General features: G+C 40.4%; 1 protein-coding gene across 1 annotated transcript in view; it reads left to right on the top strand.

Annotated features, from left to right (window-relative positions):
• PRDM15 (PR/SET domain 15) overlaps positions 1-26,260 on the top strand; it is an 852,733-nt gene that overhangs the window by 50,614 nt on the left and 775,859 nt on the right. The window contains exon 3 of the mRNA XM_044071950.1: positions 16,330-16,483. Coding sequence (XP_043927885.1) covers positions 16,330-16,483 — 154 coding nt within the window. The remainder of the gene's footprint in view (positions 1-16,329; positions 16,484-26,260) is intronic.

The following is a 26,260-nucleotide window of genomic DNA, read 5'->3' on the forward strand; positions in this document are numbered from 1 at the left end:
TGGTGAAGGTAAGGTGGCAGGGGTGAGGTGCAGCCATTGCTCACACCTGTGTAGAGGCCAGTAATGTAGTCATTTCAGAAAATGAATGAAGTGGTAGCAGTAAACCTGTGCTGGAGCAACAGCTGATGGAATGTACTGCACTTATTTTGAAATGATTTACTTCAGGGGAAGTAATTGTTAATAGCAGTGAGTTTAAAATCTGAGAAACAAGTGTCAAAACTAGTTTGTTTCTGTTAAAAGGGAAATTAGTGAGTCACAAAGAGAGAAAGTTAAAGGAGGAACAATTCTAGGACCCATGTGTAAGAAATTTGAATGCGATAGGCAAGGGGCTTCTTATCCTCAAGAATTGAGGCAGTGTATGAGTACTGGAAAAGGGGGGTTATTAGAGGCTAGAGGAAGACGTAATGCACCAGTTAGAGCTTGCTGCTAGGTTTATCTAGCCATAGTTTATGATATTTCTTTTTCAGGCTATATGACTTTAAGGTACATAAAACGGCCTATGCAAAATGCTAAAATGTATAAGGGTAGATACAGTGATTGTGGGCAGTATCAAAAGATTAACACAGGCAGTAAAGCCAGGGTGTACCCAGCCAAAAGAGCACAATATAGACACAGTGACCCAGCAGACAATCAAAAGGGAATATCTGTTAGGACAAAGAGATGCCAGGTAAAGATGGGAAAACAGATTGACCCCGTCACCAAAAACTCAGATGGTCTTTCTAAACAAAAAGCTGAAATTTGACATGAAATGTGTCTTGTACCTCAGTCCTCATTTCTTTTTTTTAATATAACATTTATTGTTTCAAAAACTGCAGACTACATTACATGCTGTGCAGTCCTCATACAATGTGCACTTCATTTATATCGCCACACACCAGCAGCCAGCCATTAATTATTTCTTAATCTTCTTCTTCTTCTTCTTTCGGCTTTTCCCGGTTAGGGGTCGCCACAGTGGATCACCTTGTCCGCACTTTGAATGGCAGTGGAGTTTTACGGTGTCGAGTTGCCAGCCCGGCGCCCAACCTTCCACAGAAGGCACACTCACACCTAGGGCCAATTTAGAGTGTCCAATCCACCTGCATTATGTCTTTGGGATGTGGGAGGAAACCGGAGCACCCGGAGGAAACCCACGCGACCACAGGGAGGACATGCAGACTCCGCACAGAAGGCACCCCAGCCGAGGATTGAACCGGAGAACCTCTTGCTGTGAGGTGGCAATGCTAACCACTGCACCACCGTGGCCGCCCCATTAATTATTTCTTAATAATTTCCATAAAAGCTCAGACCTCGCTTTGTGTGGATCTTTCAGAAAAACTTAGTTGGGTCTTGGAAAGAGGGAGATGTGTTAGAAGGACCCAAGCAATATTGTAAAATTAGGACACAATACATACAAGGTAAACAAACTGTACTGGAGCTGTATAAAATCGTATTTATTATTTATTTGCTTATTTATTTTGGGGTTTACCCCTTGTTGGCTGAATTAGTAATACTAGGCAAGTGATCTCTTTTTCAGAAGCGAACCAAGGTGGTATTTATACTACTAGGGGTAATTTGGGCAGGGCCATCAAAGTTTTCCCCATACTTCTCAACCTCTTAATGCAGGAAATCTGGACAAAGCCTAAAATATTGTGGGGCAATGCCCCAAAAATTGGGACATATTTTTAAATATTGCTGTTATAAACTTAGAAGGTTGTTAGAATAACAAGATTTGAGTTAGCATGTATTTCCTGAAAGATATGAATAAAGTCTCAAACTCAAATGTATGTAATTATTTAATGACTTCAGTCCTCAATGATTTGCCAGAAAACCATAAATTTTATGGGGCACAGACCAGAAGTATGAGGAGAAAATCTGGACATTTGAGTGGTATGATTCTCCCTGTTCTTTTGATAGGTGCTGTGGGATCTTTTACGTGCATCTGAGCTACCACCAATTTGGGCAGACTGGGCCACTCATGAGTGCAGCACCCACTTTTGGGAATAGAACCCACAGATTTCCGATCTTCCAGCACCAAAGCAAATGTGCTACCTGTTGACACTGACAATTTAAGTGTGTAGATGCTTGTTTATATGATACATTTTTTTAAAACAAATGCTGCATTATTCTTGCCTTTTAAGTGTGGTGTAATATGTAAAAGAAAATGTAAAAATCGTGTACAGTTACACTTGCTGCTGTGAAAATTAGCCAAGTCTTGCTTCTTGCCTGATTATACAAATGTATGTGGTATTGCAGAGTGTTCTGCTCAGCAGTTCTGCACTATGTCAGAAGATTATTTATTTAGACTTGAGTCGCTAAATCATACTTTCTTCTTCTTGGACATGCAGCTTTGAAAACAAGGAAGGCATCTTCTAAATTCGGGAACCATAGGAAGTAGTCTAGCAGTTAGTTCAGAGAATTAAGGCTCTGAACTGTTAACACACTGTTTCCTGTAGTCAGAAATGCAGGATTAGATTCCTTCCACCTCCATTTGCCTACTGTTTGGCTGAGTAAGTCACTTAGCCAGATAGTGCTACTGGGTCACCTTGTAAATGGGACACACCTTGTTTAGGTGACTCACCTGTTAACAAATAGTTAAAAAAAACTGTTATAAAACATTGTTTATCCTAGTTTGGTTATTTTTTTTGGTTCCTGCATCATCCTGCAGCGCTTTTACCACGTGCAACTTGTCCACACTGAGTCTACCAGCTACTCCTGATCCCCTAGACTGACTTTGAGTTATAGCTGGGGTCAGTCACGGAGTATAAAGGCATCCTGGGGTCCTGGCCATCATCATTCTGTCAGTTTTTTTGTTTTAGTATGCCCAACCTGCAACTCCACCCTCCCAATGCAGTAACATGGTGATGTTCAAGGGGCAGATTAGCAGTGGGGCATGTGGCATATTGCCCCACCTTCATCACAGCACATCAGTGCCCACCACCTTAAACACACCTTAAGCTACACCCCCTAAATACAGCCACCCCAGTCTCCACCTGGGATCACTTCTGGGAATCCACATAGCCATCTTTCCTTTCACTAATGCTCTGTCAGTTGCCCAGCCTTCTAATTGAACCATGTTAACTGAGCTGTATTCAGGACTTTATCCCTTTAAACCACTGGGTAAATGTTATTCCCTGTTACTTGAAGATCTGCTACCTGTAAAGAATCTAAACATTCTCTTTTTGGCATAAAAATAGAAGTAGAAAGGGCACAGTGGAGTTTAAGCCAGAAACATACAGATTCTAATTTGAATAATAGATTTTTCTGACTTATTATTTTTTTTGTCTCTCCTTCCTGGCATCCTAGTGCCCCAATCCACTCCGAGCCTACCAGCTATCTCCTTGCACTTCCTGACTTATTCTGGTGTCGCTGAGGCCAATTGTGAATTCCAAGGGTGTCACAGGGGCTTGACACATGTTACATTTATACATGGGGAGTTACTTTTGACTGTACCCCCTCCTGACAATGTCCAAGTTGGGTGTGCAATGTGGGCAACTGGCATATTGTCTCGCCTTTGCAGCAGCTCAGCCAGGTTGACTTCTCACCTTGCAGACCACACCTCCACCAAGGATTATCACAAAGAAACACCACTCCACTAAAGGATGGGCATGCCCATCCCTCCCCATCTCTCTGTCACTCGCGTAAGATGCTAATTCAACCGTGGTCAACTGGGTCATAGTCAGGCTTTTATCCCTTTGCACCACTAGAGTGACTACATTATTTATATTGCATTAACTATCTTGTTGAATGGTTTGGTTTTACTTTCTGGTGCAGGCATTTAACAGTTTTGTATGTTTATTTGGAAATGGAAATAAAATGCTTTAACTTATTTATTTCAAGTAAAGAATTTCTTATTTAACTTTAGATGTCTCTAGCTAATGTTTTATTCCCAAGTGTAAGTATTATTCATTTTACCTGTGAATCATATTCTGTGTCTGCCTGCTGAGCAGGTGCAATTGCTTAGAGCTATTTGCTATCACTTAACTAAACAGTTGCTTATTTTAAGATTAAACAGCAAGTTATGTTCTTGTGTTAATTTTGATTAACTCCGGACAGCATATCATAAAGCTAAAGCCTTGGAAAGAAAGAAAGAGTCAATGTTCTAGAGGAGTCACAATGTATCATATTATAAAAGTAGTGTGTGTGTGTGTGTGTGTGTGTGTGTGTGTGTGTGTGTGTGTGTGTGTGTGTTATTTTAAAGTAAGTCCAGCGAGCAAAGTTTGCCATTGTAGTAATTATCTGAACTGGGCAGTGACACTCTGTATATATTGTCACATCTTAATTAATACTGACCTGAGTTTGTGCATGCACAGAATACATTTTTTAATGTTTACTTGCTCTTAAGATTGCACTAAAAAACACTTCTCGCCATCTGAAGTGGTTATAACTGCTCTTTAGCTGGGCAGTGTGGAACTTTTCTGGATTTGTTAGGTCTTTGCTATTTCGCAATGTAGCAGAACACATTTACCCTAAAGCCAGGTGCTATTTGGGTTTTAGCAGGTTCCAGAGTGGAAGTCAAACCCCACACTGCTGGTTCCATTGTATATTCAAATATGGATGGCAGTACTGTGGAAGTTAGAGCCCTTAGCACCTGTGCATCTCAAGTGTATTAGTATGGGCTGTGGGTAGGAATGTGGCAAACTGGGATGTACGGAGCAGGAATATTCTGACCCAGCAGAGAAATGTCTCCCAAAGATACCTTTGGACTTCTTGGTGGGGCTGTCAAAATCGGTACCCAAGGCAGGCAAGAGCACTACAAGCTAATTACCCTCAGCAGAGGTAAGAGCTTTTACCAGGCGTGATACTGAAGGAAGAGCCAATGAGCAATCCCAAGCCCTAAGTCAGCGCTCAACAAGTAAAGTAAGCAAAAGGAAGAGTAGTAGAAAGAGCCACAGAGTAGGATTAAGGTCAACCAATGAATTGTAATCAGAAACCAATTACTAACAGCCATCTTGACTACATGTAGGGCAACCACCTTTTGAGTTTGCTAGTTCAATAATGTTTATGTCTGTTGTTTAGAAAAAATTGATCCTGCTAGTCATCAACTCCACACTTTGTATCTTAGACCCATAGACTTGTAGTTATAGAGAGATATATCTGCTCATACTAAGAGATAGGATGTCCCTTAGGATGAACAAAAACTGTTTAACTGTTTATTTCCTTGTTTTCATTAAGGTTACAGAAATCAGGAGAGAGACAAAAAGGGATTTTCACACACTGGACATGCACGCTTCACTTGGGTGCTACCTAAAACAGGTGCCTGAACTTAAGAAGACTGACCAGCTGTTCATTTTATTTTCCTATGTGGAAGGATGACTTGGTGGTTGTTAAGCAAACATTTCCAAGTTTATTGCCATCATTTGGCTAGCTGCTGTTTAGTGAATGTACAGTTAAGAGCTCATTCCACCAGAAGAGTGTCAGCATCTAAAGTACACTTTGAAAGTGACTGTATTGCAGAATTCTTTGTTGCTACCGCTTATGAGTAATACATATATATTTATATAATATACATGTGTGTGTATGTACTTCAGCATTAATCAACTTACTAAGTGGTGTGAGGCATTTTAGAATATGTGCATGACTAGAGCACAAGCTATCCATGTCTCAGGAGATAGCTTTGATAAGGCTGTTTCACCAGTAGCTGTTTTAAAGTGTGGTCAGATGAGAGTCAGAGCATCTTCTTGCTCATACCTGAATGGATAGCTTGGTGGTCTAAGTTGTAATTTTGCTGTTAAGAGTGGACAGTGCCTCACTTTTAATAATCTGTGTATCTGTGAGATGAATAGTAGTGCTGTTCTTTAATTAACTAACAACCTTTTTATCATTCAAATACCTGATTGTGACGAGTGGTCCTCCTGCAAGCAACTTCTGTTTATTTTTATATTGCTTGTATAATAATGTGATGTCATATCTTTTTTTTCATTTGCAAGTAGGTTTTCACTTGTTGCAGGTGGAGGGGGTGGATTGGTGGGCTTCAGTAATGAGCAAACATATGCAGCAAGTTCATTAAATCAGAGGGTGTATTGGCCAAACACTGACATTGACTCGGTATGGGATTTCCTAAAAACTGACAAATTCTGAGGGAAGAAGCTCTGTGACCCAGATAACCTGAAACTGATTAGTAGTTTAGGTGCTGGAGGAACCAGGTTGAAAATGTTGGCTTGCCCATTCTAGGGGAGTGGGAGGCAGCCCTGTCTGCTGCATTGATTGTACCTTCTTGAAAGAGCCATATCACACAGTTGGTTTAATGGGGCTGTGACGCCCCATCACTGACAAGGAGCCTCAGTCCTCATCACTAGCACCTGTGGGGGATGTACATTGGGAGGATGACAAGTACACACACAGTATTTCCAGATGCAGTTCTCTCAAATATCAGCCACAATGAAAGGTTTAAGTATATTTAATAAAGTCTTTCGGCTTTTCCTTGTTAGGGGTCGCCACAGCGGAACTCCGGTCCGCTCCTGATTGGCAGTGGATTTTACGGTATCGAGTTGCTAGCCCAGCGCCCAACCTTCAACGAAGGCACACCCATTCACGTTCGCACCTAACTGCATGTCTTTAACATCACTCGACTGCGGGGAGGACATGCAGACTCCACACAGAAGGCGCTCCAGCTGAGAATTGAATGGGAAAACCTCTTGCTGCGAGGCAACAACGCTAACTGCTGCACCACCATGGCTTACGTTTAAGTATATTTAAGTATATTTAATGATAAATAATGAAAGGACAAGAAAATACTCAATAAATAATCACAATTATGTCAAAGTTCAAAATCACAGGAAATACTTAAAACAACATTGCAGGACAAAAGAGAAAAAAAAAACACACACAGCTTGGATAAAGTTGTAACACCAGTACACAAAGAACAGAACCAGAATAAAAACTAGGTGACAACAAACATGGCTAAATAAAGTAAACCAAAAAGCTTTTATTTTAACTTAGTAAGTGCTTTTGCTCTGTCTACAGTGCTTCATCAAACTTTAAATACACAAGTTAACACTCAAGATTTAAAATTCAAACCACAAACCAGAAACTGATTCCAATTATGACCTCATAACAAGCTGTCCAATCAGCTATAGAAACTCTGACAGTAAATTAGACAGTACATGATCTGCCAATGCATACTAAAAAATAAATCAAAAAACTATAATTTCTAGTATGGTTTAAGTGTATATAAAAAACTACTTAACTAGACACCTAGTTCTAACAGTAGATATGCTTAGTCATGGTAAAATATAAAAGTCCAAAACCATTAAACATAGTTCTATGAGACTCAGAAGCAAAAAACAAAAAAAAAAAACAAAATCAGATCAATTGATTGCCAAGATTACATGATAAAGTGACTGAAGTATGCTTGCTTAATTTAGCTCTGTACATAAAGAAAACGTATAAAAGCTGTGTGCTCCTATCTGTTGCATTTAGAATTGCTAGATGTTTCCAGCATTCCAAATTCCTAAGCACAGCACAAACATTGCAGTGAAATATAAGAATTCCTAAATGCATACCATGAAAACCAAGTGAAAACAAACTGCTACCACAGTAACATAAGTGAATCACCTATCTAACAAGAAAAGATAAAACAATGAAGAATAAATAGCCTAGGAACCTGCTCTCAAGTAGATGAGCCATGACAGTTGATAAAACCAGAAAAAGTTCAGTATAAAACAGTTGATAAAAACAAAAAACTTCAGTACAAAACATTACTTCACAGTAAACATCTAAGCAGGTGTGGTATTATAATCACAATCTTAATGGGCAGAGCCCATGTGTATACATGAAACTTAAAAGCTGTAAGAATATAAGCTAACTAATGTTCTTAAGAAACATAAGACTCCAAACAGAAATACCAAAGGCGGGGGCGTATCCATATTCATCAAGGATACCCACACCTCCAGGTTAGTGGCACAGCACGATGCTTCAGAGATCATCCACGTGCAACTAACAATGGGAAAAACTGCAATTCAAATTGTAGCTTGCTACAGATCACCCACCATGTCCCAGGACCCCCATTCCACGTTTATGAAAACACTGGGAAACATAAAGTTCCTACCAAACACCCTAATATTGGGTGATTTCAGTTACCCAAACATTAACTGGGAGAACTACTCAAGTACTAACTCCCTTGCCTAACTTTTCCTAGAATTTATAAATTCAAACGCCCTGGTTCAACTGGTCAACACTCCCACCAGAGGTGACAACATATTGGACCTGGTCATCACCAACATGGGCGACCGGTGTTCCACACCAGAGGTTAGATCTGACCATAAACAAATCACATTGGATATCCATATTCCGCCCCCACCCCCGGACAAGAAAGCTGCCATGAAAAACTTTTCAAAAGCAAACTGCATGTTACTTAAGACCTAGGTGGAAAGTTTCAAAGACCCCATGCTGAAGGATAACACTGTCCAAGCTGCAAAATTCTTTTAGAATTTACTAATGCATTCTAGAGGCAGCTACAAGAATGCAGGGATCATGCCATCCCAAGCAAAACCAAGACTCACTCCTCCAAGAAAAGGAAACCAGTCTGGTGGACTCCTGCCATAAACAAGCTGTACAATAGAAGGAGGAAACTAGTACAGAAAAGAGTAAAATCCCAAGAAGAGAAGACATCCCTGATCAGTATCAGCAAGAAACTACGATCTCTCATAAAATCATCCAAGGTGAGCTTTGAAAGAAAAATTGCCAAGGACAATGCTCAGATCTGCTCGGAGTTAGAATTGCTAGATGGCACAAAATACACTGAACCAACTGTTATCGCCAACATCCTGGCAGACAGGTTCAGCGCAAACTTCATCCCTCTCTCACCCCCAAAAGGGCCCATAACTATATCAGAAGAATGTCAATCAGTCAATAAAGCAATGCACTTCACAGACATGTATGTACTCACAAATCAGCGGTATTTCACTTTTCTATCATTGATAAGATACGGGGTGATAGATCTTTAAAATTGGGTTGGCACAGTTTATTAAATGAAAAAGAAAAAATGTGGATAGTTAAGTTGAGGGCTTTATTTTCCCCGGGTCTTGATGACCATTTGTAACATTTCAAAATGCATTACCCCAGAAATTCTTTTAGGATTTTTTCCATGATGTATAGGGATGCTTATTATTACTTTTTTACTGTGCCTTTAAATGCTTTATTGACTGATTGACAATTAATACTGGATATATAAATACATGACTAACTTAGTTACATGGTAATCACTGATGAAGGCAAATGTGCTGAAACTGGTCTGATTTTTACAATCAGAATAAACTGACTCATCATTCTTGGTGCTGGGCTCTTTTTTGACTTTGTGCTTACTATTTTGGCCTTTTGCACCTGCCCTACTTGCAAAATCTCTCTTTGGATTGGTGGTGTTATAATCACAATCTCAATGGGCAGAGTCCAAGTTTACACATGAAACTTAAAAGCTATAAGAATATAAGCTAACTAATGTTATTAAGAAACATCAACCATTATTCAAGTGATGTATGTAGAATTGAGTATATCTGCTTACATGTGTAAGGTCTTAAAACCAAAAGGAGCACTACTCAGTCAATAAAATTAAAATGAAAGAAAAGTTTGAAAATAGAAGATATCCGGAAAGTCTAATAAAAGAAGTCAGAGAAGAGATGGGTATGGTAAGGGAAAGTACAAGTGAACGGGCAGAAAAAAATGTAACTGATAAAAATTTTACGTTAGCCTGTGTTTTACAAAATTCCATAGATGCTAATGGTATAAGGCTAATTATTAAGAAAAACTGGAAGTTTCTTTCAAATTTTAATGAGTTGTGAAATATTATTGGGGAGACACCAGTATTTGTGACTAAAAGGGGAAAAAAATATGAAAGAATATTTTTACAGAAATGTTCAAGGAAAAGTAACAGAAGTTGTTAAAGGTATGAAGAAATGTGAAGGATGTAGGGTATGTCCATTTATTCTGGAAGGCAAAGAAATCAAAGTAGTTGCTAGAAGTTATAATATTAAGCGAAGTCATAGTTACAACTGCAAATCTAAATTTGTTGTATATATAGTGTTATGTGAACTGCGTTGGGCTTTTTATATAGGGAGAACCAGCAGAGAATTTAAACAGAAGAATATACATCTTAGGGCTGTAGATATTAAAGAAATAAATAACAGCCTAGCCAAGCATGTTATTAATAAACACAGTTCAGAAGTTGAAAAAGTTGGTTTTAAATTTTCTATGGTCGATCAAGTATCAAATTATGCTAGTAGGTTTGATGCTGAGGATTACTTCAATTTAAAAGAATACTTTTGGCAGGTAAGATTAAATGCATGTAATTTCCCTGGACTAAATGAAAGGGAGAATTACAAGGTAGTCTTAAAAAGGAAAGGGTTAATTCATTGATTCACTTTGGTCAACTGTTTCTTATGTAGTCTTTTTAAATAATGTTTTTTAAGTCTTTGACTTAGTCTGAAGAAGCTCTTTTTGGAATGAAGGGGCTTACCAGGTTTATGTAATAAAGTTTATACTTTCGTGGTTCGTTATTGCTTTGTTTTTGTTTTAATACGACCACTGTTTTTATTTGTGAGATTTTTGGTTAATTTTGTTATACTATGTCCTTTTCGAATTCTAATGCCAATTCTCAAATGAACTCTAGTTTTTTTACTTATTCCGTCGTGTTTTACACTTCATGATACCCCTGGTGAAGTGTTAGTAGATAATGAAAAAGGAAGTGTCGAAAAGTTTAGTCACAACCAAATAGAAGTACTATGTCAGATGTGAGAGCTGCCGCTACTGTGGATGTTGTACCTGCTATGACTGTTACTACTGGACTTGCATTGGGAGCTGTCCCAAAACGGAAAACTATTGGCAAAGAAGTAGTTACATTAGGATGCTTTGACAATTTTTTTTGCAGTTTTCTAAGAGGGCCAGTTAATCCTTTTATAGAAGAAAACCAGCAGCATGAGGTAAGGGAACCAAATTTAACAGCTGAGTTCTCTACATTTGAGAAAGATTTGTTCAAACTGTTGAGGGTGCAGTGGGATGTCTTATTCCTTGAGTCTTGTTTAAATGTCGTAAGAGTTCCAAGGGGAGCACCCACTGTAGGTAAATGTTCTGATAGCTTTATGGAAGCTTGGCAAGCCTAAAATGAAACTACAGGCTTGCTATACATAAAGCTGCTAATAGAGGAGCATAAGAAAGTGCTCACTGATTTGTCTAATGTAATAATAGCTTATTTTAACAATCTAAAAGATGTGACATCCCACATGAACTTTGATACTAAAATGCAAGTTATTGAAGAGAAAATTAATGAAGAAAATGAGCTTTTGAAAAAGAGAAAAAAATTAGTAGGGACAAAAATGATTATGAAATGGGCTTGAACTCTGTGTTTTACGTTCCTGGAAGTGATTGCAGAACAGTAATGAATGAGGAAGTTCCACCCTTGCATTCTGTAGTGGATAATGGAGAGGAAAGACCTAAAACAACAAAGAAGTTTAGAACAAAGTCTGGGAACTTTTGAGAAGCCACAAATGAAGAAATAAGGCAACCAAATGTTGAAAGTGAAGCAAAGCAGTCCTGGCAGGGTCGCAGAACTCTGGAGGGTTGTAAGATGCAAGCAGTTTTTCAAAATGTAGCCATTTACCAGGATGGAGGTACAGGACAGAAAACCTAGGCCCAAGTAGCAGTGCAAGCCCCTTGGAAACAGGGGTAACAGTAGAAAGGGAAAGCTACCATAAAAAAGAATGGGAGGTAGCAAAATTGTGGTCACTTCAGCAAGAACTATATGCCAAGGAAATAAATGGACATTGTAAACAAGGTACTGTTTCTGATTTGTTTAAAATTATTAATTTATCTAGTTTTCAACTTAAGACGGAACATATTCAGGTTCTGAGCAAAGGTCTTACTTTTGTGCCTTCAAAAAGGGCAGACCTTATAGAAAGCATTAATTGTTTAAGAACTTTTGTTAGAAAGTTAAACCTGAAATGTTTATTCAGCATAAATTTACTTTTGGTATTTTGGAAAGTGTAATTTCTGACCCTAGAGGCTGTGATGTTAAGAATGTATTGGCATGCAGAGAATTGTGGTGGCAGTTGTACACAGATGCCACCACATTCCCTGGATTAAATGATAGTATATCAATTAAACTTTTGTTAGACAGACGCACTTGAATTTGTTGTCAACAGGTTCAGATTTATTGTTATCAAAAGCATTTTTTATATACAAATAATACATTTTTATATACAAATAATAATTTTTATATATACATAACAATGTTATACATGTAACATGTTTTTTACTTTAGTTTAGTTTTAGTTATAATGTACTAAGAAGTAGTAGATATTTATATATACATTTGGATGTGCTTGACATGAGAATATGTTGCTTTAAGAAATATTAAGAAGTTTTGGCGCCAGATTTGTTATTTAAACTGAAGGCATCTGTAGTCAAATTGTTCTGATGAAGCTCATGTTGTGATGAGTGAAAGTGCTTAACATCGGTGTATACCACCACTTGTATTTGTACGTTTATTGTGGATTAAACTTTCTTGCTGTTTTATACGCTGTGGCAGTTCTATGCGTTGGATGCAGTTAGTGTTTTTCAGTGGAGTTACAGGTTATCTTGTGGACTAAACACTTGTTATCATATATATAACTAAGGCTGACAAAGGAAATGCTGTTGTGATATTAGAAATTAACTATTATTAGAGTACAATTGAAAAAAATGTTAAATTACAAAATGGTTTCATGGGAAGAAGTGAAGTGGTGAGGTCATATAATGTTATTGATGCCTGTATTGAGGAATGTTTGCTGGAAGGGCTTATTTCAGTGAGTTTAGCTGAATATTTTAGAATTTGGAATCCCAAATTGGGAATGCTTTTTTGGTCTTCCCAAGGTTCATAAGGATTTAAATATGCCTAGTTTTCGGCCCATAGTGGCCAGTCAAGACGGGAAGACAGAATCTATGGCAGGTTTTGCAGAAATTAGTGTGCCGCAATGATTCTTATATTATGGATTCCTTCCATTTAAAAAATTTGATATCTGAAATGCAGGTGGATAGTTCCACATTATTAGTGACAGCAGATGTTGTGTCTTTGTACACAACTATTCCAAATGTAGAGGGCTTGCAAGCAGTGAATAAAGAATTGCTCCAATCCAACCTTTATTCTAAGGATGGAGTAAGGTTGTTAGTTGAAATACTAGATGTTATGAGTTATAATTTTTTTGTTTTTGGGGATAAAATTTATAAACAGACTAATGGTGTAGCTATGCCAATATTTGTATGAAAGGTTGGGAGAAAGAGTTAATATACAAGTCTGATTTCTTTAAAAATGTAATTTTTTTAAAACGATTTATTGATGACTTGTTTTTTTTTACGGAAAGGCACTGTGAAAAGTTTGAATGAGTTTTTATTGTATTTAAATACTGTGTCTAGTAGTATTAAGTTTGCGCACAATGTGAATCAAGATGAAATTAACTTTCTGGACTTAAAAGTTTATAAATCTGCCAACAGGCTAAAAGTTAGAATTTTGAAAAAGGAGTTACACAGCAATAGTTATTTGTACTGTAGTAGCATGCACAACAAGAATTTAAAAAGAAATATAGTAAAGAGTCAATTTCAATGATTAAGTGACTTAACAGAAGATGAAAATTATTTTGAGATAGAAAGTTATGCCATGAGGGTATCTGGAAAGTCTAATAAAAGATGTCAGAGAAGAGATAGGTAAGGGAGGGAAAGTAACCTATCTACAAGTGAATAGGCAGAAAAAAATGCCTGTGTTTTAGAAAATTCCGTAGATGCTAATGGTATAAGGCAAATTATTAAGAAAAACTAGAAGTTTCTTTCAAATTTTAATGAGTTACGTAATATTATTGGGGAGATACCAGTATTGGTGACTAAAAGGGAAAAATATGAAAGAATATTTTTACAGACATGTTGAAGGAAAAGTAACAGACGTTGTTAAAGGTATGAAGAAATGTGAGGGATGTAGGTTCTGTCCGTTTATTCTGGAAAGTAAAGAAATCAAAGTGGTTGCTAGAAATTATAATATTAAGCTAAGTCATGGTTACAACTGTAAATCTAAATTTGTTGTATATATAGTGTTATGTGGACTGTGTTGGGCTTTTTATATAGGGAGAACCAGCAGAGAATTTAATAGAAGACTATATGAACATCTTAGGGCTGTAGATATTAAAGAAATAAATAACAGCCTAGCCAAGCATGCTCTGAATAAACACAGTTCAGAAGTTGAAAAAGTTGGTTTTAAATTTTCTGTGGTTGATCAAGTATCAAATTGTGCAAGTAGGTTTGACGCTAAGGATGACTTAAATTGGAAAGAATACTGTTGGCAGGTAAGATTAAATGCATGTAATTTCCCAGGACTACATGAAAGGAAGAATTACAAGGTAGTCTTAAAAAGGAAAGGTTTAATTCATTGATTCACTTTGATCAGCTGTTTCTGATATAATCTTTTAAATAAGGTTTTTTAAGTCCTTGACTTTGTCTGAAGAAGTTCTTTTTGGAATTAAAGCGCTTACAAGGTTTATGTAATAAAGTTTATACTTTCATGGTTCGTTATTGCATTGTTTTTGTTTTTATACGACCACTGTTTTTATTCATGAGGTTTTTGGTTTAGTTTTATTTATTTTTTAGTACACATTGGCAGATCATGTACTGTCTTATTTGCTGTCAGAGTTTCTATAGCTGATTGGACAGCTTGTTATGATGTCAAAATTGGAATCCGTTTCTGATTTGTGGTTTGGATTTTAAAGTCTGATGAAGCATTGAGGACAACGCGAAAGCACTAAGTTAAAATAAAAGCTTTTTGGTTTACTTTATTTAGCCGTGTTTGTTGTCACCCAGTTTTTGTTCTGGTTCTAACATTGCAGGACAGTCTCAAATAAATAAAGAAAACATCTAAGCTATGCTTCACTGTATTCCTTACTGTATCTAAGAAAAATTATTGTACCATAGTTAACATACTTACAGAGCAAGGCAAGACAGATGTGGTGAGTGGGTCTTCTAGCTGATGCTGTCGGGTCAAAGGCAAAATACAAAATGCCCAGTCTCTCTCTGAGAGAGTTCTTCAATTAATATTTAAAATATTACTTCTGCGGTAGCTTGCAGCATCACATCACTTCTTGTCATCTGACTATCCCAGGTGAAACCCCCCCCCCCACTGCAGCTGGTAGCATTTAGCATCAACCTGTGAAAATACATAGACCTCAGATCTTTTGGCAAATGGTGGAAGTCGTAAAATAATTTACATTCCTCCACATTTAAAGACTATACAAAAAAATTCTAGTTCTAGACATTATGTCTGCTGTTGCACTGAAACTGAAAGATAATGTCTCTTTTTTTTATGGCCCAGCCGTAAAGTAACTTAATTTCAACTATTCTTCAGAAGTTTTGCAAGTTAGTTTCCTGTGTTTGTCTCCCCTGTTCAAATATATACATCTAAACAGTTACAATAGTGCATATACTTTTCTGCTCAGTACTTTACAAAATATCTCTTCAGCACACATCTGTACAATATCATACACAGTTGTAATACATCTGTAACACAAGCATCTTACATGAAGCATGTTGACATTCACAAATGACACATAACCATTTACAAAATTCCAGACAGCTGTGCTGGCAGTATCTCCCTTTTGTTACACTTCTATATAAATCATGTTACTATTCAAAAATGACATATAATTATTTACAAAATTCCAGATAGCTGTGTCTCCTTCTGTTACATGAGCATGTATAAGAAATTGCATTTTCATGGGGGGGGGGCAGATGTTGCAAGCAAAATGTCTGTAAGTGCACAAGTTAACTGCTAGGAGAGGGCTTGGTGTGAAAACAAATATGGTAGCTTGCTTGGATGATGCCTCCAGTGATTGGCTCATTCCCCTCATGGGAATGAATGGGTTGCTTAATTGTAGGAGGAGTAATGGCTGGCAGGCAGTGGATGGTGTAAAAAAAAAATAGCACACTAAGTATCTAAGATAGAGAGAGAAAATGAAAGGGTCAGGAGAATAATTTTGATTTTGTTCTAAGGTGTAAGTTCAGGAGGATTTGAAATACGTTTTGTGTAACTGACAGAACATTGAACAGTTGGAATACAGTTTGATTGGGTTTAATGTGTAGCATGAGCATTTATTCATTTGTTTTAAATGAAATTAGGATCTGTGGATAAGATAAGGTGTATAAATGTAAAATAGAGTTGTGGCAAAGGTCTGAGAGAGAGAGAAACAATTGCACTTAGTAAAGGACTAGTTTCTGTACAGGCCAACATTTTCTGCTGTCAGGTTTGCTTGTTCATTTATCTTGGTAAAATAAAAGTGAAGCTCACTGTAGTGTGAAAACTTTAAGGATATTGAAATCTGTAACTAATCAGCTGATTTCAAATTCCAGATCTTCCCTGCCTTCAAGTCTGGAAATTAGACGAATGGAAGATGGGTCTGAAGGGGTCTTTGTTCTGACTCAGTTGGTAAGACGTACTCAGTTTGGCCCACTTGAAGCGAAGAGAGTCTCCAGATTAGCAAATGAACCAACCTTTCCATTAAAGGTACTGCATGTTGCTCAGAGCTAACATCACTAATCTGAGCATGCATTTTGTGATGTCATGTTCAATTATAGTGGAAGTTTTTGAACACTGAAAAGGTGTCTGTTAATATTCTTTTTTCTTTTTATGCCATTCCTTTCTCACCACACTCTCAACTGTAAATATTCCTCCAGATATGAGATTACAAATTCTAGTTGACCTTGTGTCAGTGGTCTGCAGTCAGTATGAGTAGTACTTGGCACGGTCTTCGGCAGTGATCCATGGTTGAGACTTCATGTTTTGAATAATCTCTCCCTGCATAAATTCTTTTATTGTTTAGCTGCCACAATCAGGTGTACATTGCTCCCTCTGTTGTTTAAACTGTGACATCAAGCACCAGAACTCTGAGATCTTGCTCACTACTGTACTTTACAGTTATTTTCTGCCACCATAACAGTTTGGATGTTGATTCTATCATTTGTTATAGAAATGTTCCTGCATTTGAGACTGTAGAAACTTGAACATTTTGATGCTTTCCTGTGATTGAGATCATCAATGATTGATACCCATCAATGATTCCTTTGCTATATAGGAGGGAAGCATGGTGAGTAGGAATGTCACAATTGTTATTGGTTGACCTGCCTTCCAGAAATTGGTTTCAAGCTTTTCACTCCTATCTCTTGTGCTTCAAGATAGTGGCTTTCGAAGGTAGCAGGCACAGGAGTCATCAGGGTCATCTCTTGTGTAATTCCAGGTGTGAGTCAGAGTGACAGGACAAAATAAGAATGTGCAAGGTCAGGCATTACTCAGAATCTTCATGGCCCATTTCTGCAAGGTGGATAGCTGTCTTTATTGACTGACATCTTAGACTGAGGTAGGAGAAGCATGTCTCTGGCAGCCACCCCTGGGATGAGTGTTTTTTTTTTTTTTTGCTACACTGATGACTATATTCCAGTCATTCTTCCAATCCCTCTGTAATCCATTCATTAGTGGAGGCAAGAGCTGGCTCATTTTCTCCCAGTCACATTGAAAGCCATTTGACTTTTTCTTTCCATGAGCAAGTAGAAGCCTATAGGCCCATTTGCTTCCAAGTAGGTTGAAGTTGGGAGTTGGTAGTGTGCCATTATTTGCAATGGTGGAATCACTTACTAGTCTAATCCTTCCCTAGGGTGGTCAGAGGCTAAACCTAGGCTACTCAAGAGGGGGGGTGTGCCTCTATTTTATGAGCCTCCTTGGCTTAAGTGCAGCACATAGCCAGTTAACTCAGTTCATCTGCATTGTTTGATCTCCTTCCTTTGCAAATTTAGGTCAGCAGTGGAGCGGATGTTAATGCTTTTTTCTCCTTGACAGGGAAGATCTGGTATCAGCTGCTCACCTGTGTCCTTTCCATCCATTCTTTCTAGCTATCCAAGGCACTAACTGGACATCTGGTTTGCAGTCAGGGCTTTATCTCTCTGTCTCGGGCCATGATAGGGGTGAGTTTTGGTTTTGAACTCCTACTGTCTCATGTAGGTGAATACTACCGACTTGTGTGCTTGTATGAAGCAGGCCTTAAATTCTTTTGTGTAGGCTGTCTGACTGAAATTTGGCTGGATAACTAACCCCCTTCTCTCATCTTTATCACACCAGTAGTTATTACATCATGACTAGAGCATTTGACATTCATGATTTGATATATTTTTTAGTATTATTTAGTCCTGAATCAGCAATGCTGCCGTGGATCAGGTCCTGTGGAGGTTAAACCTAATTGTATCCAGGTCAGGAAATTACAGGGTGATTCTGAAGTATTGTTTTTTGTTGGCTGTTAGTCATGAATTTTACTTAGAACTCTAACTGTGCTACTTTGTTGTAGCTGTGCACATGCTGCCAGAGCAAGGCCAGTTTTACCGGACAAGTGATGGATGTATGCTTCTATGCATGTACTAAATCTAGCTACAGTGCCACTGCATAGTCCCACCTGGCTTCTGCAGGGTGTTAGTAGAGCTCCTGAATTCTCCTGCCTCTTTCCCCTGATATGGGCATGCTGACAATAGCCGATGACTCCCCCCTCCTGCAGCTGACATTAGCAGCACCTAGACTCTGATCATTACTGGGTCATCGGTTTGATAGGATATTGGCCTGCTTCTCAAGTGGAGCTTGCTTTTATTTGATGACATTCTGCCATGCACATATAGAAGTGCACCCTTTGGGAATTCATCCTAATGTCAGCACAACAGGGCCATGTAATGGTCTGAGAGAGTACCCCATTTTTGATTGACAAAGCATCACATAAAAATACCCTCATTGCTCTTTGACAGATATATCCGCTAAATAATCCTGATCAGTCATCATTCAGAAATTATCTTTTGACTGCTGTTTGTTTTCATAAATCTCCTCCTCCTCCCCAAAGCGATTCCCACATTCTGTATATTTTGCTCACTCATTGAGATAAAAATGAAAAACATAACAGCCACAGTAACATATTTCAGCTTCCTGTTGTTAGATGTACATATTGCCTCCTTAACAAGCCATATAAATTTTATTAAACAGTGCTCATTTAACAGCCTTGTGGTTTTACGTGCAGCATGCCTCCTCACCCATATCCCAAAAAGACATCCACTGTTTACACCTTTGATGATTGATTATGAAGCAACTGAAAGAAACAATGACAACAGTAATTTATTTCAGACTTTTGCTCTTGAATATGTATACATGCCCCCTTCTCCCAGTCTTGCAATATCAATGATTATTTTTCATGAATCGTACAATTGCGCTTTACTTTCCTGCACAGGCAGCTTCCACAAAACAAGATAACTACTTTCTATGCTCATTTCTGATGTATGATTGTGAAGAAAGTGAAATTGCATAGTGGCCTCTGTAATGAATTTCAAATTGCTATTCCTAGACTCATATGGTGTCCTTAGGTTAACCAGAGTACGTAACAGCCCTGGGTTTCACACAGACATTGCTTCCACTTCTGAACTCCTTCCAAAAGATAGCCAATGTCTTTGTGATCCTCTGATCTTTTGTGATGAACATGAAAGAAAAATAAACTTAATACTGCATTTCAGCTTACAGCAGTCGGACACTATCTTCTGTCCTCACCTCGGCACTGTACTTGAATACTTTGTGATCACCCTAACTCTGCTGTATTTTCATCCATAGACTGCTTCCCAGTTAGGCAACTGCTTCTTGCAATCCCCTGCGAAGTGTGATTGCCAGACGTGGTAAACTAAGAGCTACAGTAGTGTATTTCCAGCAGCTTTTATAGGGCACTGCATCCCTGTGTTGTTTGCAAATAAATTAAAATAAATAAACAAAGAAATGCAAGCATATTATGCTATGCACGCTGAGGTCTGCTACCACAGTTGTAGGTGGTTTCTTGATAGAAAAAGTGAAAGGACAAATGCTCACACCAATGTATTTCAACTTGTAGTTTTCAGACACTATAATCATTTTCACCAGTCCCCCACCAGGCCCTAGTAATGATCTCTTTTACAGAAAATACTAATTATCAGCCTGTCTTTTGCCTCCTTCCATTGACTGCCCACCAAACAGAGAGCCACTTCTGGTGATCACATGTAATGTATAATCAGCAAAAATGGTAAAATCACGGTCATAGAAATGTACTTCAAGTTGCTGCTACAGGACACTCTCATGTTGAGCTGAATAAAGTTAAGTAATTAAAAAAACTGAAAATACAAGTGTACTCTGCTGTAGGCAAAGTCTACTATGACCACTGCCCATGACTTCCTGCCAGACATTAAAAGAGAAAACACACCTACAAGAGAAAACTGCTTCAAAAGGTCCGAGCACTCGTAGCTGTCAGTAGTTGTTTGCTATATGACTAGAAGCAGTTATCAGTCGTTAAGAGCAACCAATTACAGGTGCTTAGAGTGCATATTAATAGGACGTGGGTTGGCTATCCATAGCCTTTTTACTATGTTTGTGGGGAAGGAGTAAAAAGTCATGCTAATAAATAACATGATCTCTCACTTGTGGGTTAAAGTTCCCATTGATTTTAATTGGAAGCTATGGGGCAGTTATTTGGCTAGTGTTGTTACTGTACTAGCTGAATAATTATCTTGCAGATGAAATGAGAATTTTTTTCTTTTTATTTTAAAACCAGTTTCATACTGACTTAAAATAAGAAAAAGAGATGTTCAAAAGCTAAAGTATCTCAGCAGTTGTTTAATGTTGGCTTTCTAAAGTATCTTGGTACCTAGACTTAAAGGGTTAAAATTCCAGACATTATAAAATCATTTCTGTTTTTGTTATTGGATCATTGAGGGCCTTGACTGCTGTGGTGTAGTCAAGCCAGCAAGCTTGACTGGCTTTCAGTTACACAAAGACTTTTTGGGCAGGCATACTTTTGTTTCATCTCCTTCAGATGGATCACTTCAAGTCTTTTCATTAGATTAGTTCTGTTAAGCAGTACTCCAGGCCTCCCAGATCTTTCAGTTTTAGTGATGTTACAGTGACAATCCTAATCATTGTACTTCAGTGCACTGATTGAGCTTTCTGTTGTGGTTCCCTTTTTAAACCCTCCTTCGTACACTGTTTGCCAGCTTCATACAGTCTCTTTCACCAAACAGGTGAAATTGCATCTGCAGCATCAGTGTGAATGCAGTTGCAGTGGATGTGTTAATTAGCCTACATTTTCTTATCTGGTTTGTATAATGCAGCAGGATTGCATTTCCTTGCAACATATGATCTGAAGTAATTGACTTCATTTGCTCTTCAACCTGTGAGTTATGGATCTGTAGTCTGAAATCAAAAAAAAAAAAAAACATCCTTTCTCTCTTTCCGTCTATTCTTTTCTTTAGTGCGAGTGTGTGTGTGTTTGTTTTGGGCCTGTTTAGGGCCATGGGTAAAACACCTAAACTAGGTTTTAGAGGGTGCACAGAGTGTGGCCATAAGCTCTCCCCAGTCGATGACCACACTCTGTGCATGGTGTGTCTGGGGACGGCCGACCTACAAACCTCCTGGCCTGTATGTGCTGGGTTTAATCCCAGGGCACTGAAGGACAGGAGAGATAAACTCATCATCAAGGGCCTACTTCCCTCTTTAGAGACTGTAGCCCCTACGCCCCCCCCACTTCAGGTGCAGCATCAACTTCTACTCTTCCACAGTCTCTGGGTCTCAAACTCCCGCCAAGAGGTCTGGGGAAGGGGAGAAGTCTAAGAAGGACAGGCAGAGGAAGCGGTCTCCCGACCGCTCGGCTTCAGCCGGCCCACCACCGAAGCTTAGGCCAGAAACCAGACCTGGATCTCCCCGCCTCCATTCTCCCAGGTTCTCTCCGGAGCGGGAGGAATCCCATACGGGCTTCCCCTCACCAGCACTCCAGACTGGTATCAGTGGCTTCATCCTCCCACTCCACCCAGAGCCTCAGAGAAGCGGAGATGTATAAGAGGATGCGGAGGTTTATCTGCACCCAAATTCAGATGGAGGTCTTGCCTGCCCCCTCTACCACTAGAGGGGGAGCGCGCAGTCATTCTTTACTCTGATCACTCCTTCTCCAATCCGGCCTTCAGTTTTGGAGCCCTTGGATCCGAGGACCCTTGGGATCGAGAGGTCAGTGCCAATGATACCTTGTACCTTGATGCCAGCCATTGCCTTGAGCATGTCAGATCTGAGCTGGTCAGATCCGAGCTCTTGGAGCCGTAGCCTCGAGGTCGGATCCGACGGGGTGCTGTTGGCTCCGAGTGTGTCTGAGTGCAGTATTCCCCTTGGTGTCTCGGCTCCTGGAGTCTCAGCTCTGACTCCGCTGTTGAGTCAGAGGGGAAAGGCTCCATCTGGCACTTCTCAGGATGTCCATTCTCTTCCAGCCTTTGATTTGGTGGAGAGGGATCTGTCTGTGTCATCGAGACCCTTGACCATCTCGTCCTCAGACTCCACCCTGACTCCCTCTAATTTGGGTACGGTCCCGACCATCTTATCTCAGGGACAGCCTGTGCCCATTTTGCCTCAGGAAACTCCCGTGAGGGAGCAGTAGGACATTGATGAGTCCTCACTAGAGATTCCCACTGAGGAGATCCCTTGCAAACGAACCTGTTAAAGGCGACACTTGGACTCCCCACTGGAGTCCCTCACTGAAGACACTGATTTGGAGGAAGGGGAAGGTTCCCCCCAATCACCCCCCGAGGATGTCTCCTTTGGAGACATCATGGAACTCCTACGCCAGAATGGGGGGGGTGGTCTGGCCAAAAAACAGCCTCGGACGAATCAGTGTTCCTAGAAACATTCGGCACAGGCCCATCTACTTCCTGGATGTCTCCTCCCGCTGATCCCTTAGTGGACCTAATAACATCTCAGGCATGGAAGGAGGTGTGGAAGGAACCAGACATGGTGGAGCCTGTCTCTAAGTACCCTGATAAAGTCCTTAGCTCCCCTTCAGACAGGGCATGTTGGAACAAGGGGTTCCCGGTTGATGCTATGGTGGTGGCAGCTGCCACTAAGAAAGAGCTCACTCAGGAGAGCTCTTCGGTCCATCCTCCTAACCGAGAGTCAAGGGCATTGGATCGATTCGGGAAGTGGGTCTACACTTCAGCCACCTTCTCAGTAATAGCACTGAATTACATAGCAGATGTGATTTGGCTGCAACGAGACCTAGTGAAGGAGATCGCGGAGTCGACCCCTGAGTCCATGTCGGCAGGAGACAAGAAGATGTTTTCCGCTCATATGGCCACTCTGAAATCAATCGCTAACACCTCCATGCGTCTCTTCTCCCACGCTACTGAGGGAGCTGCTAGGGTTCCCTGTTTTTGAAGTCTGTACTTGAGACTTTGGTCCAGAGTGAGAAGGACGGGAAAACCCTGTCTGCCATCGGGATCCGCTTCTCCCTCTGCAAAGATCCTTTTCTAGGTATCAGCAAGGAGCTAAGAAGATGTGGTTCTGGAAGTCTCAGGTGTTTTCCCGAGACACTTAGGACTCACCATCCCCCAGAGGCAGAGGGCGCTTTGATAGATGCTGCCCCAGAAGCAGAGGGGGGTCCGAGAAATTGCGGGTCTCAAGAACCATTGTCGGACAGACCCGCACAGCAGCCCTGAAGGGCTGCGTGACTGCTCTTCTCTGGAGGCAGTTGGGGGCCAGTTATCGCTACACCCAGCGGAATAGGAGTCCATAACAACAGATCACTGGGTGTTGCAGATCATATCCAGAGGCTATTCAGTCCTGTTCCTCGAACCACACCATCCACCCAAACACCTTCCGGATGTCCCACCCCCACAAAGGGAGGAAGCAGCACTAGAAATAGAAACGCTGCTAGTAAAACGAGTCTTCCAACCTGTCCTCCACCAATCTGGATCAGGCATTTATTCCAGGTTCTTTTTAGTGCCAAAGAAAACTGGGGACCAAAGACCCATTATGATCTATCCACCTTGAAACCTGTCAGTGGCCAAGGTGAAATTCTGGATGGTCACACTTCCATCCATCCTGCCCTACCTGCAGGCAAATGACTGAATGTGCTTGATCGATTGCCAGGACGCATACTACCATATCAAGATGGACAGGCGCTCTCGGAGGTTTCTCCGCTTCCGGCTAGGAGCCAGTCAATATCTGTTCAGAGCCCTTCCCTTTGGTCTCACCACAGCCCCCAGGGTGTTCACAAAGGTGCTGGCAGGAGTAGTGGCTCTCCTGAGGCTTCAGGGTATTCAGGTCTTCCCTTACCTGGACGATTGTCTCGCTGCCCCTTCTGAGCATCAACTTTGCCAAGCCAGAGATTACTTCCTCTTTCTAGCACAGAGACTGGGCATCACCATCAATCTCAACAAATCGTCAATGGCCCCTGTTCAGGGCTTAGATTTCATTGGGGCTTGGTTGGACACTACCCAGATGAAAGTTTTTCTCCCCCCAGACAGGATACGCAGCCTAAAGCTACACATTCTGTAGGTCCCTCAAGCCCAGTCTCCGACAGCAGAGACAGTACTGAGGGTGTTGGTGTCTATGGCGGCCGCAATCAACCTGCTACCTTTAGAGCACCTTCACATGTGGATTCTTCAGTGGACTCTTGCTCTTCAATGCTCTGTATTAACTTTGCCATTGTCTCACCCTGTATGAATCTCCTGAGTGTGCAGGGACTCTCTTTGGTGGTGGATTCATTCCCCGGACTTAGTCAGGGACATCCTTTTTTCCCATCCTTTCCCAAGACCACTGTGACCATGGACACCTCCCAGCTAGGATGGGGAGGCATTACTCAGGAAGGACAATTCAAGGCACGTGGCCCCCATCCGAGACCAATTTGCATATCAACATCCTGTTGATGAGGGTGGTGCTTCTGGTGTTGCAGACCCTTCATGCCCATCTTCCTCTAGGGATGGTTGCTATCCAGAAAGACAACATGTCAGTGGTCTGGTACATCAACAAACAGGGGGGATCCAGATCTTGCCTCCTTTGTCGCAAAGCCATGAGACTGTGGGAATGGGCAATCTCCACAGGCCATTTGCTGGTGGCAGCGCACATTTCGGGACGGTCCAACATTCTAGCAGACAGGCTCAGCAGATCTATCCTGATGCCCTACGAGTGGTCTCTGAATCCTTCAGTGGCGGAGAAGATCTTTCTAAAATGGAGTTGCCTTGCTGCAATCTATTCGCATCTCCTTCCAATGCGAAATGCAGTGAATTCTTCGCTCTGAACCCCCCTCAGGGGGAAGCCCACAGAGACGTTCTGATTAATGCTTGGCCTCCCGGTCTTTTTATGCCTATCCTCCTCTGCACTTGATATCAAAGTTTCTTCAGAAAGCTCACAGGCTGGGGAGCTTTGTGATCCTCATTGCCCCATTCTGGCCTTGCCAAATCTGGTTTCCCTCTCTATGGTCTCATCTAGTAGTTCCACCATGGATGTTGGATACAGTTCAGGATCTCATTTCTCATCACTTGGGGATTCCTCACCCAGACCTGGACAGTCTGAAGCTCACAACTGGACTGCTCCAGACTCCTGGTTTATCTTCTCCCATTAAAACCATTTTGGTGGCAGCTCACAAGTCTTCCACTAGAAGGGTATACCGTAGGAAGTGGAAATGTTTTTCCGTATTGGCCTTGCAGCATGCATTGGATCCCTTTACTGCGGCACTGGAATTTTTGGCGGGGATTTTTCAGCAAGGTGCCAGTTCCTCCACTGTCAAACTCCAACTGGCTGCAATTTCCAATTTTCATGTGGGGGAAAGCATGACTTTGTTGGCCTCTTCTAAACTTTATAAGACCTCCTTAAGGGTACCTTTCTTCTGAGACCCCGAGTGAAGGATCCTACACCTCCGTGGGACCTTACATTAGTGTTTCAGGCTTTAGTCTCACCCCCTTTTGAACCTGTAACTTTGGTAGATTTGCAGTATCTTTCTTGGAAGACTGCCTTTTTAGTTGCCATTACTTCTGGTAGGAGAGTGTCAGAACTTCAAGCACTATTGATCAAGGTTCCTTATATAATTTTTCATAAGGATAAAGTGTTTTTGTGTACTAACCCATCTTTTCTTCCCAAGGTAGCGTCAGAAGCCAGTATTAATCAGACTGTCAATCTTCCAGTTTTTTTTCCAAATTTTCAAAATAAGGGAGAATATAAATTACATTTGCTGGATGAGCATAGCCAGTTACGGTTCTACTTGCACAGCACAAAAACTTTTCATAAATCTGACCAGCTGTTCGTTTCTTACTCAAAACCCATTTTAGGGAAACCAATCTCCAAGGTTATGATTGCCTGTTGGATTTCCCAATGCATTATTCAGGTGTACTCTGCCAGGGGAATTTCCATGACAGGTCAGGTAAAAGCACATTTTACCAGATCTATGGCTACTTCAGCAGGTTTTTGGTCCAGGGTGTCACTGGATGATAT

Source organism: Protopterus annectens, chromosome 5.part0, assembly GCF_019279795.1.
Source record: "Protopterus annectens isolate FY-2018-M chromosome 5.part0, PAN1.0, whole genome shotgun sequence".
NCBI lineage: Eukaryota > Metazoa > Chordata > Ceratodontiformes > Protopteridae > Protopterus > Protopterus annectens.